Here is a 15,956-nt window from a genome sequence, read left to right as displayed (position 1 = left end):
ATCTTTAAGATATCCTCTCCAACTTCAGTTCTTGTTTCAAAGCCTCATCCTCCATGACAACTGTTGTTGCCATCACTGCGTTCTCACACATGTTCATTGAGATCCGCTCCAATAATCAAGTACGCAGCTTGTGGTACTTCACTTATCACTTGATCTAGTGCTACCTGGAATTCCTCCTTCTCAGAATTGTACAACCAACCTGTGGTACATATCCACATATAACATTAAATATGTGTTCTCTGCTCACTGCTATTCTAACTTTCATCAGCGGGTCACTCTTCTTTAGAATGTCTAGGTACCTTCTCCTGTAATATTTCTGCTACCATTATTCCTACTCCAATCTTCTTTGCTACTGATTCATGATATATTATCTGGTAACCCTCACTGATGTTCATGGATTTCAACCCCTTCCATTTTGTTTCCTGTATTCAGGCAATATGCACTCTCTATTTCAACATCTTGATTACTTCTCTTGATTTTCTGGTCACAGAAATAGTATGGGAAGGAAAAGGAAGCAAGTGCGATGCTATAACGGTAGTTCCACTGACTTGGCATTCAGTGGTTGAGTATAACAAGTGTGACTTACATATCAGTGAGTTAAAAGTGGTTGACAATGGGAAAAGCAACTAATGGACGGGTGTTAATATAAAATATCCACAGCTGCACTTGAATCATCCCCATTGCCAACTGCTTCTTCCTGGTGCAGCAGGGTTCACTGCACTCCAGTGTGAATTTACCCTACCTCACTTCCATCTCACTTTGGAAAATAGTGTCAAAACAAGAGTTCATGAAAGACTACAAAGGTGTAAAATAGCAGGAGGGTTATTCTGACTTCACTGTCAGTAACATACTGATAGCTGCTTTTGCTGCCATTTATTTTTATACCTGATCAGAGCAATGAGTGGACTTTTAATGTATTTTGTTACAAAGGGACTACTGACTTTTGTTCCTTGATAACTGAACATGCAGAGTAACCTTGCCATATTGGTCCATTATTTCTTTTCTCATGTACGGTTCACTAGCTAACATATTAATTATCATCACTATCTTTTTCTGAGAAATCATAAGCTTATATTGCTAAAACATCTTCATCTTCAGGGGGGTCTGAGCACCAGAAACGAAATGTGCCTGTCTTACCTACTGTACTACCCAAGAATCAATCTTACCCGATGTGCAAGTATTCCAGACATAATGGAGCAACTCCAGTTTATTGGAGTGAAGGAAATATATAGACCAGTCAGGTAAGTAGGGGAAATGTAAAAGGGTGTGCACCTTGTATTCATTCATTAATTCATTTTGGTCTGTGGGATTATTGCACACACATATGATTTTTTTAACCCCTTGTAATAACACAGTATGTTGTCTCATCTCGTATCACTGGCACTACTTGAATTAAACACAAGAAATGCTACTACGTGTTTCCAGCATCTGATGTCTCATGATTGTTGCACTTCTTCTAAGGTATGTTTAGAGTAGAAAAAATACACATTGCTGACCATGCTTGTCAGTCATGAGGCACTTCCTCCACTGGTATTGAAAAAGGTTTGTCGGGTAGTGTAGACAGAACACAATCATTTTCAGTGTCATTACAAAAAGCCTAATGGAACCACGTTACACTTAATTCAATGGTAAGGTCAGTTATCACTAGCAGGTAAAATGTTTTCAACACTAGCTGAGAAGGGGTTGAGGGTCTCCTTTTGCTGACAACCATAAAACACAGATCATTTTCACAGTGCTTAGGGGCCCTAGTGTAAGGCATTGGGGACCTGATTGTCCTCGGATTAAATCAGAAGTCAAGTTAAACTGAAGTCAGTTGAGTTACATTGACAGAGAGGAGAATCAGGCCCTAGAACTGCTGCTACATCCAAAAGCTAAGAACAATTTGGAAATAATGGCTAGAAAGGATGATGATGGAAAAGATAATAAGGTAGAAAGGTGATAGAACAGGAGAGTGGTGCATAGCAGGGGATAAAATGGAGATGGAAAGAGATGTGGAGAAAAGGTAGAGGCTCAGGAGGGCAGGACAGTAGCAAGTAGTAAAAGGAAGTGCAGGGGAATTAGTAATGAAAAGGGTAGAGGAAAAGAGATCAAAGACAGCAGGAAGAGAATGAAACAAAACAGCAAACAGGAGAGGTAGAAACAAAAAAAGCAGTATTTTTTTTATCCCAGTAGAGAAAGTGCCTCTTGAGAGAAACCGCCAAGTGGCACTGTCTCTAGAACAGCCCACTCAGGGATTAGGAAGTTTAGGAGCAAAAGGAGGAGACAAATCAAGTGACGTAAGACAAAATATTGCTTCCAAGAATCTTGCTTTTTGTCGCTGGTGTACATTGTTCCTCTTCAAACCATTTCTGAAATGAAACTTGCTTGGGTGTGTGCTGCATATACTGTGCCTTGATTTACCAAAATGCACACTTAGTGTTGCAAAGCAAAAATGTTTGCAGGAAAAAAATAGATTAAAAAAAAAAAAGAAAAAAGGAAAGAAAAGGTTATTTTTTGTCAAGTTGCCAATAACGTTTCCCCTAAGCCACAATTTGTTACTGTTATACTGTTACGTACACCACCACCACATTGAAGCTGCTGGAAGTAGTAAATGCCTTCAATTCAGGCTAAATAAGGGAACATCTAAATGCCCCTTTGTTTAGTGGCATTTGAAACAATGGAAAATCATCACCCAAGATCTAGACTGCATGCAAATCTGGGCAGTGGCTGAACCATGCAGTGCAAGGAGTTTCCTGGGTGTCTGATAACAAATGCAGGGATGGAGGATTGATTTGATTAGAACTGTGTGGTGGGAGTGTGGGGTGAGAAGCAGCAGAAACACCAGAGACGCAAGCAGAGAAACAGCAGACAGCCGAGGAGAAAGCAAGAACAAACACTGGGAATATAGCCCTGAGACAAAGCCTAGAAAGCAGGGCCGTGTCCTTACCCATACGCAAAGTACGCAGCTGCATAGGGGGTGCCCTGCACAGCTGCGTGCTGCTCCAGCCCCTGCTCCAGCTCTTTTCCAGGACCTCCGCCCCGCCCCACCTCTTCCTGCCCCTGCTTCACCCCAGCCCTGCCTCCACTCCCCTGAGCTCTGCAGAAGGGCAGAGGATGCACTGACTGGTCGCAGGAAGTGCAGCGACCTGGCCCCAGCCGCGCAGCTGGTGAGTGCTGGGGGTGGTTCCCCCCTGCCTCCCAAGCCAGCCCTGTCCACTGCAGGCCTTCCCCCCCCACTCCCGCCCACAGAGGCCTGGGGCCCCACACTCCCCCTCCCCCGCGGGGGGGGGGGCTGCGTAGGGCCCCAGAATAGCTAGGGACGGCCCTGCTAGAGAGAGCGCTTTTTGGGTAAAGTGTTGGCTAAAAGAGGCTTGTAACAGTGAGCAAAGAAACTGTTTTCCTGATGTTTGATTCCTCCTGTGTTCAGGGAAACAGGCCTCTGCATATATTCTGTGTAAATAAACAAGGACTGAACCAAAGAAATACCTGGCGTGAACTGAAATCTGTCTCTCCTCCTAACAGAAACAACCTGCAAGACTGAAGACTCAGCTGGAATATGTGTGTGTGTGTGGGGGGGGGGGGGGAGGAGAGGAGTAAACCACCTGTCCCATGAATTTGCAGTGGGTGTGGCACTCGTAAGGTTAAATGATGTATTGTGGTTTGGCCATTAAAATGGCAGGGCCCTTACCTGCTTCACTATGGTTGTATCAGAGAAAACAAAAAAGTTTCACTACATATTGTTAGTGTTGGGAAGAAATTCTCTATAAACAGCCATTCATCATCATGACTAAACTTCTACATTACTTTTAAACTGAAATAAAAATAGCTATTTTTAAAAATCCCATTGGACCTGACTCCTATAGCTTTTGATTTCAATGGGACAACTTGCAAGATAAAGCATTGTTCTCTAGGAGTAAGGTAGAATTGGGCTTCCAGAAATTAAAGTTATATGTTTTCCAGCACAACACAACTTTTAGGTTTTGGTAATTAAAAGAAGAGGGAAGGAAGGTTCCTAGAATTACTATGAATAGATTTTTTAAAAATTAATAAACAGGTTTTTTTAACATTTAAGTGTTCCTTGTGGTGTTGTAAATCTGAAAAGCAAAATTGAAGGTCAGAAATTGAAAGTGATTATAAACCAAAAGGGAGAATGGTCCAGTCTAGTTACACTGCTCACGTTGAGTGAACTACAGAAAAATAAACAAATAATGAAATGGTGAAAAGTAAATTTCCATTGTTAAAAAATAGTTTCAATAACTAAGATACAGGTAAGGATTTTAAAATATGATTAATAACCCAACAGTGTCCTATTAACTTTACATTTTAAAATTTGTGATCTCACTATATATAAAGTATCTAGTAAACGCTCACAAAGGCTTTTAAGACTATTATTCCAGAGAGCTTTGATGTACAAAATTACTGATCCCAGTTCTAAACTCTGTCAGATGCACAGGAATAAGAAGAACCTCACAATACAATACAGCTGCTGCTCTCACGCTGTCAGTATTCACAATCTCCTTTGACAGCTAAACAAACACATTTTCTAATTTAGTGCTAGCACAACCAGCTTTCTGATCTCATGAACAAAATATTCTAATAAATGACATGTTATCTTGAGTGTTCATTCATAATCACTGTTCTTAACAAGAAAATGCGCATTTGGCCTGAGGAAAGAAAGAGGTTTTGAATAAAGTAAGTAGGCAGACTCTCTGCCTGAGATGGAACAGTCATTAAAAGAAGAGATTATTAATGCTCCTAGTATTCATAACCTAATCTACAGTTCTTATTGCATTAAGCATTACCAGCCTAAGAGTATGTGGCCTGGTGCTGATCTCACTTAAACCAGTATTACACTAGTATAACTTCACTGACTTGGTTAAGTTACTCCTGATTTACACCAGTGAAACTGAGATCAGAATCAAGCCTCTGATGGCTCAGATTAGAACTCTTTGTCCCTAATGTGTGTAAATCAGGAGGAGTTCAAGTGAAATCAGCTGTTACACTGATGTAAAAGAGGTGTGAGAGCAGAATCGTGACCTTCCATCTATGGCAGTGGGGTGCGAGGCAGTACAGTGTTAATAACAAATGGGATATAGCTTTATTGTAGAAGGCATAGGTCTGATTTTAAACAGATGAAATCATGCCTTCATCCAAAGAACTAATAAATCTGTGTTAAATAAAGTTTAATCACAATCAATTCTCCACTAACAAAATTCAGATTTCCTTTTAAAAGTATACCATACACCATATATGACTTTCCATTCCCCTCATTCTGTCTCAGCACCAGGGATCGTATCCCTTTAAAGAAGGCTAAAGTTATAGAAAAGGTTTTCCTTATGCCTACCTCTTAGTTCCTTATACCCTGTCTCTCTCTTCCTTAGAAGAGTCACAGAAGATCCAGTTTCACTGGGCCAAATTTTCTATCCCACTCTATCACCTTTGCATATCTCAGACTGTGCACAGAGGACAGAATCAGGCCCTTCTCTTCTGTGGGGGGATCCCCCTGGCATGGAAGAGTCCTCAGAGGGCATAGAGCCAGCGTAGCAAACTTCTGCGCCATCCTTTCCCACAGTCCTTGGAGCAGAGTGTGTGCTGGGGGTCTTCTTGGAACATATCAGGAGCAGGGAAGGAAAAGTGTCTAGAACCTGCTGTGCTCTGACTGTCCTCATTTGGGCCCTTTGGCACATGTTAGATCAGCCCCCATGCAGCTCTAACTTCCTCTGAGGCTGGGAATAGGATGAGAATCAGGGAGCTGTAACTAGCTTTCTGACAGCACACATCCTCTCCTCCTCTGTGCCAAGTGTCTGTTCCATGCAGCAGAAAATGTGACCCATTGTCTTTTGAGGAATTAAGAGGGGAAAGATTTGCACTGGATTTGTTTTCTCCTTTTTTCAGTTTGCAGATATTTTATCTAGAACCTGTGGTGATTTTCTTTTTGGTTTTTACTTGAGAAAAATTCCTTCCCTTTACCAAAGCCTGATGGGGCAGATCCTCAACTGCTATAAACTGTCACAGCTCTAGTGAAGTCAATGGAGCTTTGAGAATTTACATTATCTGAGGATCTGTTTCCACATGGCTGCAGGTAACATAATACAGTGGTGCAGTAGCACTACTATAGTTAAGGTTGTATCATGACTTCTGTTTAAAAGTTGACCTTTTTAAGTCCTCTAAAATCCACATTCTTAGTCAGATTCCTTTGAAATTCGGTGTGCCTGAGGAGGATGCAGAGTAAGATTAATGACCCAAATTAGGGGTCAAAGCTAGCAGACTGCAGAGATGTAAGATCTGAAAAAAACAGCCATTCTTCAAAACGTTTCTAGGTGTTTTTTGCTGCCTAGAACTAGAGATAAAACTGTTGACGTGATGCAGGACAACATGGTCTCAATCTGTTGAGTTTAACCAATGTAGTGCATGGCACCCACTAGATCTTTGGGGACCCAAATTGAGATGGTCTGGGTTTACTTCGTCCTGTCTCAGTGCAGGGAGCTGGACTTGATGACTTCTCGAGGCCCCTTCCATCCCTACATTTCTACGATTTTATGATTTCAACAACTGTGGGGTTGGCAGAGTAAAAGGTGTGTTTGTTAACAGTGTACTGTACTGGGGCACTGCTGAAAGAGGGCAGAGTTAAGGTTGTGTGGGCAACCCTAATTGAGTGTTTCCTGGTTTTCAAAAGTTTTGAGTTTTTCTGAACTCAACATTCTGCAGAGGGATGACATACCAGCAAGCAACCTTAACTCTGTGCTAATGTAGTTTTCTGCCATTGACTATAAATTGAGTATTAGGCACATTCAAAATTAAATAAAAATAATGATAGCACAAAAGGTTAATAATCAATTTGCTTTTGTAAAAAGGGTATTGTATATACCTTTGCTTATGAATGTTAATAACTTAGTGGGGAATTTTTCTTTTTTTCAGGACATGGCCTTTCATTATCAAGAGTCCAAAGCAATATAAAAATCTCTCTTTCATGGATGCGATGAACAAGTTTAAATGGTCCAGATCAGCAGGTCTCTCCTACAATGAGCTTGTTCTTAGACTGCCAGTGAATGTGAGATGCTCAAAGACTGACAATGCAGAATGGTCGGTAAGTCTAATCCTGCATTAGCTGTCCAAGTGCTATTGAAGACATAACAATACTATGAATACAATGGGGGTCTCTCTGATTGAAGCATATGGGAGTTACTGTGCTTGAATTGATGGGGAATATGAAGTTGGTTAAATGCCTTTCCCCCCACTACTCATGGCTGTTGAAAAACAGTTGAAAAAGTTTGGAAAAGTTGGAATATACTATCTGTATTTTCCTTTCTTGAGCACTGACAGGATATTAAATGATTGAAAAATCAGGACCCTAGTCAGTACATAGAATTAGTAATAGAATAAGGAGCCTTTCATCACCTCTGGGCCATAGGTTATGGAGTCTACATCTCTCACCTTAGGAGTTGGTCTTCTAGCTCAGTGATGAGGTGTGTTAGTAGGCCAGGGAAGGGAAATTCACATTGTTTGCCATATTTTCTCTGTGTCCTGTTGCAGGATTTCAGTCTCCAAGGATGTTCCTTTCTGATTCTCCCTGAGCACTAAATTCACTTAGAAATGTAAAGTAAAAAGTAATCCTCCACTGAGTTAATAGCAGCTCTAAATGTCTATTGACATTTTAACAGTCCCTCTGGGACAAAAATGAATGGCATGGCTACTGAACTTGCATTGACAAAGTACCATTAGAACACCAATGTAGCATCAGTGGAGGAGACATTGCAAAAATAAATGTGCTTTGACACTCTATTGCATATTTGACTCCATTATAAACAGATTCATGCATCAATTCTTCTCTGTATCTGAGCTCTGCTGAGCATGAGAGGGGAGTGCATCATGGACCCAGTTATGTGCTTGATTCTGTGCTTACCCAGCATGGGCATGAGTTAGAGAAGCCTAGATGCAGTTCTGTGTCATTGATGATATGATCTGTAAGCACAGAGCTGTCAGTGGTGGATTGGCAAAGCAGTGCTCTCGTCCCAACCCTGAATAGCTCCCTCCATCTCCCACACCAATAAGAGTGGGGACAACTGGCATAGGAGATTTATGCCATTGGGGGAGTTTCCATCCTCCAGGGGAATTCTCTACTCACTAAAATCCAACCCCCTTATACCTCCTGAGAGTTTCAAAAGGGCAGGAGTATAATGCAGAATCTGGCCTTCAATGTCACTAGAATTCTTAGAGTTGTCATATTCATACATTATAAGAGAATCTAACATTGATCAGATTGGCATGACTTTGGGATGGAACTGAAATAATTCATGGTTCATTATCAGTACAGCTCTAACTACGCATAGTATGATATTACTAGAACTATGAGATACCTTCATTGAAATTGTATAGTGTGTGAGAGATTTTTATGAGATGTCTGTAAAATAGTTCTGATTTCATCCTAATGTTTGCTGTACTACTGAAATTCTATGAAAAGTAATTACAGACACTACATGCAAAATGTTCACTGTTCATGGTTAAATAGCTTGGCTGCTTTAATTTACTTAAAACAATAGTAAACACAAAATGCACAGCCAAAATAATTTCATTATTTATTTTTTGGGGGTTCTAGCAAAGAGGCTGGAAATCATATATGGAAATTATATCAGATATGGGGAGGATTTTCTATTTTCTCTACTCTTCACTTATTGGACAGCAATATTTGCAGCATTACAGACCCAAGTCAGTATGATCTCAGTAGGATCTGAGGGTGATTGACTCTATATTTTTATCATTAGTTTCTTTTTTCACCAAGTTACATCCATTAAAGCTAAGAGCAGGATATCTTTCTTTCTTTCTTTCTTTCTTTCTTTCTTTCTTTCTTTCTTTCTTTTCCATAACTAGTATTGCAGTTAGCCATCCTTCAACAAGATGAAGGTAAGAGCTCCATACTGGGTCAGACCAATGGTCCATCTATCCCAGTATCTTGTCCCCTACAGTAACCCATACCTGCACTTCATGGTGAGCGTACAGAACAGGGCAGCTGGAGTGATCCATCCCTTTCTTCCTCTCCTGGCTTCTGGTAGTCAAAGGTTTATGGTCTCCCCAAGCATGGAGTTGCAGCCATGCCCATCTTGATTAATAGCCATTTAACATCTCTAGTTCTTTTTTTGAATCCAGTTATACTTTTGGCCATCTCAACATTGCATGGCAGTGAGTTCCACAGGTTAATTGTGAAGTGTGTGAAAAAATACTTCCTCTTGTTTATATTAAACATGCTGCATATTAATTTCATTGGGTAACCCCTGGTTTTTGTATTGTGGGAAAAGGTAAATAACACTTCTCTGTACACTTTTTCCACACCATTCATGATTTTATATCATATCCCCCCTTAATCATCTATTTCCTAAGATGAAGAGCCCTAATCTTTTTAGTTTCTCCTCATATGGAGCCATTCTATACCCTTGATCATAGAATCATAGAAGTGTGAGACTGGAAGGGATCTCAATATGTCATCTAATACAGTCCCCTGAATTCAAGGCAGGGCTAAGTAATAACTAGACCATTCCTGACTGGTGTTTGTCTAACCAGTTCTTAAAAACCTCCACAACCTACATAGGAAAGGAGTACTTGTGGCACCTTAGAGTCTAACCAATTTATCTGAGCATAAACTTTCGTGTGTGAGCTGTACCTCACGAAAGCTTATGCTCAAATAAATTGGTTAGTCTCTAAGGTGCCACAAGTACGCCTTTTCTTTTTGCGAATACAGACTAACACAGCTGTTACTCTGAAACCTACATAGGCAATTTGTTCCACTACTTAACTGCCCTAACAGTTAGGAAGTTAGGTTAAGTTTTTCCTAATGTCCAAACCTAAACCTCCCTTACTGCAATTTAACCCATTGCTTCTTATCCTGTCCTCAGAAGTTAAGAACAGTTTTTCACCTCCTCCTTATAATAACCTTTAACGTACACCTCTACCCCGACATAACACTGTCCTTGGGAGCCAAAAAATCTTACCGTGTTATAGGTGAAACCACGTTATATCAAAGTTGCTTTGATCCACCAGAGCGCGCAGCCTTCCCCCCCCGCCCCCCGCAGAGCGCTACTTTACCGCGTTATGTCCGAATTCATGTTATATTAGGTCGCGTTATATCAGGGTAGAGGTGTACTTGAAAACTGTTACGTCCTCACCTCCACCCTTCTGTTCTCCAGACTAAACAAACCAGTGTTTTCAATCTTCCTTCATAGGTCATGTTTTCTAGCCCTTTAATCATTTTTGTTGCTCTCCTCTGGACGTTCTCCAATTTGTCCACATCCTTCCTAACTATATTCTTTTTGAGATGGAGTGACCAGAACTGGACACAGCATTTAAGGTGTTGGTGTACTGTGGATTTATATAGTTGCATTATGATATTTTCTATCTTATTTTCTATCCCCTGCCTAATAGTTCCTAATGTTCTGTTAGCCTTTTTGACCACTGCTGCTCATTGAGCTGAAGTTGTCAGAGAACTATCCATGATGACGCCAAGATCTCTTTCTTGAGTGGTAACAGCTAATTTAAAACCCATCATTATATATGTATAGTTAGGATTGTGTTTGCCAATGTGCATTACTTTGCACTTATCAGGGTTGAATTTCATCTGCTTTTTATTGCCTGGTCACCCAGTTTTGTGAGATTCACCTGTAACTCTTCATAGTCATCTTTGGATTTAACTGTCTTGAATAATTTTGTATCATCTACAAACTTTTTAAAATTGTTTGCTCCCTTTTCCAGATCATTAAAGAATTTGTTGAACAGCACAGGTCCTGGTACAGACAGATCCTTGAGGGAGCCTGCTGTTTACCTTTCTCCATTGTGAAAACTGACCATTTGTTCCTACCCATTGTTTCCTATCTTTCATCCAGATACTGATCCATGAGAGGACCTTCCCTGTTATTCCTTGACTACTTAGTTTCATCAAGAGTCTTGTCAAAGACTTCTGAAAATCCAACTAAATTGTATCCACTGGATCGCCCATATCCACATACTCATTGACTCCCTCAAAGAATTCTAATAGATTGGTGAAGCATGATTTCCCTTTACAAAAGCAGTGTTGACTCTTTCCCACAAATCATGTTATCTATGTGCCTGATCATTCTGTTCTTTACGATAGTTTCTACCAATTTTCCCAGTACTGAAGTTAGGCTTATCAGCCAGTAATTGCCAGAATTGTGTATGGAGCCCTTTTTTAAAAAATGGTGTTACATTGGCTACCTTCCAGTCACGTGGTACAGAGGCTCATTTCAGCGATAGGTTACATACTACAATTAGTAGTTCTGCAATTTTATATCTGAGTTCCTTCAGAACTCATAGGTGAATGCCATCTGCTCCTGGTGACTTCTTACGATTTAATTTATCAATTTGTTCTAAAACCTCTTCTATTGACTCATCAATATGGGACAATACTTCAGATTTCTCGCTCAAACAGGGTAGCCCTGATGTGGATATCTCCCACACATCCTCTGCAATGTAGACCGATGGAAAGAATTCTTTTAGCTTCCCTGCAAAGGCCTTGTCTTCCTTGAGTGCACCTTTAACACCCTGGTCATCCAGAGGGCTCCACTGCTATTTGGCAGGCTTCCCGCTTCTGATATACTTACAAAAATTCTTACTATTAATTTTTGCATCTTTAGCAAGTTGCTTCTTAAATTCTTTCTTGGCCTGCCTTATTTTACTTTTACTCTTCACTTTCCAGAGTTTGCGCACCTATCCTATTATCCCTATTAGAAGGATTTGATTCCTAAATTTTAAATGATGCCTTATTTTCCTCTAACAATCTCCATTATTCTGCTGTTAAGCAATGATGGCATTCTTTTGGTCCTCTTACTGTCTTTTCTGATTTGGGGTATACATTTAGTGTAAGCCTCTATTATGGTGTTTTTAAATACTCCCCATGCTGCTTGCAGACATTTCACCCTTGTGACAGCTCCTTTTGGTTTCTGTCTAACAAGCATCCTCATTTTTGTATAGTTCCCCTTTTTAAAGTTAAATGTTACTATGGTGGGGGTTGGGGGTGGTTTTTTGGAATTATCTTCCCTACAATTATGTTGAATTTACATTATGATCCCCTTTACTGAGCAGTTTAGCTATAAGAAAAGGAGTACTTGTGGCACCTTAGAGACTAACCAATTTATTTGAGCATGAGCTTTCATGAGCTACAGCTCACTTCATCAGATGCATATAGTTTCCTCTTGGACCAGATCCTGTGTGCCATTTAGGTCTAAATCAACAGATTCCTTAATCCTGATGAGGGCTGAATGGTCAAGAGGTCAGTGATCTGATACAAGAAAGGAAGAAAATCTTAATTCTGAGGGTGTTAATTGAAAATATTTAATCCCTCTTTAGGGTTGTCTCTCAGTCTGTCTTAATTTTAAACGTTGTGTTTATTAAGATTAAATGACTGTTTATTTCCAGTACTCTAAGGAGAGAGCAACTTCAAAACTAGCCCATCAAGCCACAAACCCATCTGTTGCATTTCCAAAGACTAAAAAACGTGTGTCCTAAGCTGCTGGAGTCTCATTTTTCATGGAACTCCTTTATTTATCTCAAACATATTCATATTTGTTTTTAATTCAAGTTGTTGCTCATCTTAATGGGGAGTCCACTGCAGGAAACACACAACCAAACAGTGTACACCATCCCACTCTTATGTCAAAGCAGGGGCAGACGGGGGTTGTGGGAGCTGCATCACAATGACATTGAGGTGACAAGGAGAACTCTCTGAAGATTATACTCCATCATCTTTATTGTGTGCAATAGTCCCTTCCATTTCACTCTTTGAGGGGGATGTGCAGAGAAAACTGCAAGTGAGGACAGCATGAAAGCTGCTGCTCCTGAAGAAACCTGAGCTAGAGCCCCAAGAGGACTTAGGCACCTAAAGCCCAGTTTTAAGCACCACTGCCAATCTACAAAGCCCCCACTCAGCTGCCACCTAACTCTGTAGGTGCCTAAACTCATTTTGTGCCCTAAATTTTTTGTTTTGGAAGTTCCCAAGATACCAAAGTTTCTGCCTCTGGGCACGCGCACAGCTGCCTCACTCAAGGCACTATCTTCCACCTGAGCCCCAATTTGATCCACGAATCAGTGAAAGATCGACATCCTTCTGCCTATAGGGACCAATCCAGTAGGCATGCTCAGAGGCTATCTAGCGCTATACAAAACAGTCGGGGGGGAGGAGGGGTAGTCGTAAAGGAGGCCCCTCCCTCATCACCGTTAGCCCCGTGATTAGGGTGCTCACCTAGGATGTGGGAGATGCCCAGTACAAGTGCCCCCTCTGCCCAATGAGAAGAAGGGGTTTAAACTGGGATCTGCCGCCTCTCAGGTGAGTGCTTTAACCATTGGGCTACATGGAGAGACTCTTATTCTTTCTCTGGCCCAATTAGTATGTAATTAAAGTGGAACAACTTCAACAGGAGAGATTGAGAAAGCCCTACATTAGAATATCCCTCCCCCAGCCCTTCTGTGTGGAGTTGCCCTTAATGGACAGGCTGCAAAGGAGTTATTTGCTGATTTATGCCAGCTGAGAATCTGGTCCAGAATATATTGATGTGTTGATTGAGTTTGACAACTACAGAGGTGGAGGCACTACCGCAGTATAAATATTAAATAATAACATTTCTGATGGAAACATTGGACTACTTAATGAAACAGAAACTACCTATCTTTTATATGATAGAAAATCTGATCATTTTCAATATTTTTTTAATTGTAGATCCAAGGCATGACAGCTATACCTCCTGAAATTGAGAGACCATACAGGACAGAGCCAGTAATATGTATCTCATCTTCCTATTTACATTGCAGTCTATTCCTTAACCTGTTGTTCAGTGCATGTGTCACAGTCAGTACCCTTAGGAACAGCTGGCCCTTTGTATAATAATTTAATTGTTTTCATGTATGTTCTGTATGCCATGCAACTCCAGATATGTTTGCACTGTTGCTATTGTAGATTTATTTTTTTACATATTAATAAACCAAATTTACTAGTTCAAAATAAAATGTTTACTTCTTCTGAAAACTCTGTTTATTTTGTTTTTTAATGTACAGTATGTGTAAAGAACAGTAGGTACACTGCTACATTACATTATCAAAATTGTTTCCCCTACAGTTTTGTTACAGCTTATCCTTGCTTTTCACACAGTGTTTCTAGAAACAGCTCTGTATCCAGATAAAATTAATAAACTAAAATTTAAGTAGTTCACCTTAATCAACATGGAGTGTGCTGTATTATTTTGTCTTGGTTCTTGAGACTGATGTAGGGCTTGATCCTGCAAACGCTTATGTACCTGAGTAACTATACACACCTTGGGCTGGCTCTCCCCCTGCTGCGGTAGGAATTCCCAAGAGAGAGCTTTTGGGGAAGGAATTTCGGCGGGAAATCCCTTGCAGACTCTCTCCATCATAGTCCCTTTGAGGGGAGGTACGGTGCACGGTTTGTCCTCCATGGAAAATGGTGCAGGGCAGAACCCCAGGGATCATTGTAGAGGCAAGAACTATCCATGCAGAGACACTTTGTCTTTGCATGGGCTCTGGCTCCAGGAACCCTCACTCCCAGCTTCGGACAATGGAGTGTAGTTTCTCCTCAGAGATGTAGCACAAGCCGCCTCTCTGACCTTGTTAATCAGAGTGGCTTTTCCCTCCCAGCATGGATTGGGTCCTGAGTTCTTTGTTGCAATGTCTGGTGCCTCCACCCAAGGTGACTCTTCTCTGTGCCTGGGACACAAGGGGTGCAGTTTCAGGGAAACAACTAAGGGATATGTGCACTAAACTTGTTTCCTAACTGATTGGGAGCTTCTGGAATGAATCACAAAGACCCTGTATATCATTTTAAAGTAAGATTCCACAGACCACTGGTTTAATCTTGCAACTTTCAGAACACAGCATGCGGCTTCTTCCTTTGTAGCTTACTGCCCTCTCCAGTCAATACGAAAACCTGGGATGGACGAATGTGACCCGGCTGCTATACTCGGTACTCTAAAAGACTGGCAAAGATCCCAGGCTGGATTTTCCGCCAACACTACGGATTCTACAATGGCACAGCTGTAGCACTATAGCTATGTTGCCATAGTGCCATAGTACACGGACAGAAGGTGTTTTTCCATCGAAATAATTAATCCTCCTCCTGGAGTGGGAGTAATTAGGTTGATAGAAGACCTAGCTACATCTACAATGGGGGTTAGTTTGGCTTAACTGTGGCTTGGGGTGTGAATTTTTCACACTCCTGAATGGCATACTTAGGTCAATCTAAATTTTAAGTGTAGACCTGGGTTAATACTATACTGTTAACAAGGAGTATGACACAGTACACAAGAAACAAAATACAGTCATACAAATCCCAACAAATAAAATGCCACACCCAAAATAACAGTGTAACAAAGAGGGGTCTTGACTGGTGACAGGAAACAGAGGCTCTAGGGAGGGAATCATAGAATCATAGAATATCAGGGTTGGAAGGGACCTCAGGAGGTCATCTAGTCCAACCCCCTGCTCAAAGCAGGACCAATCCCCAACTAAATCATCCCAGCCAGGGCTTTGTCAAGCCTGACCTTAAAAACCTCAAAGGAAGGAGATTCCACCACCTCCCTAGGTAACGCATTCCCGTGCTTCACCACCCTCCTAGTGAAAAAGTTTTTCCTAATATCCAACCTAAACCTCCCCCACTGCGACTTGACACCATTACTCATTGTTCTGTCATTCGCTACCAGTGAGAACAGTCTAGATCCATCTTCCTTGGAACCCCCTTTCAGGTAGTTGAAAGCAGCTATCAAATCCCCCTCATTCTTCTCTTCCGCAGACTAAACAATCCCAGTTCCCTCAGCCTCTCCTCATAAGTCATGTGTTCCAGTCCCCTAATCATTTTTGTTGCCCTCCGCTGGACTCTTTCCAATTTTTCCACATCCTTCTTGTAGTGTGGGGCCCAAAACTGGACACAGTACTCCAGATGAGGCCTCACCAATGTCGAATAGAGGGGA

The 15,956-nt window shown here is 41.1% G+C and overlaps 1 protein-coding gene across 1 annotated transcript in view; it reads left to right on the top strand.

The window, feature by feature from the left end:
- MOXD1 (monooxygenase DBH like 1) overlaps positions 1-14,101 on the top strand; it is an 84,204-nt gene extending 70,103 nt beyond the window's left edge. The window contains exons 10-12 of the mRNA XM_074948446.1: positions 1,099-1,241; positions 6,898-7,066; positions 13,697-14,101. Of these exons, the coding sequence (XP_074804547.1) occupies positions 1,099-1,241; positions 6,898-7,066; positions 13,697-13,861 (477 nt within the window). The 3' untranslated portion in view covers positions 13,862-14,101. The remainder of the gene's footprint in view (positions 1-1,098; positions 1,242-6,897; positions 7,067-13,696) is intronic.
- The last annotated feature ends 1,855 nt before the right edge of the window (positions 14,102-15,956 follow it).

Source organism: Natator depressus, chromosome 3 (assembly GCF_965152275.1).
Source record: "Natator depressus isolate rNatDep1 chromosome 3, rNatDep2.hap1, whole genome shotgun sequence".
Classification (NCBI taxonomy): Eukaryota; Metazoa; Chordata; order Testudines; family Cheloniidae; genus Natator; species Natator depressus.
The sequence above is the reverse complement of the archived record's forward strand: the minus strand, read 5'-3'. Positions and strand labels throughout refer to the sequence as shown.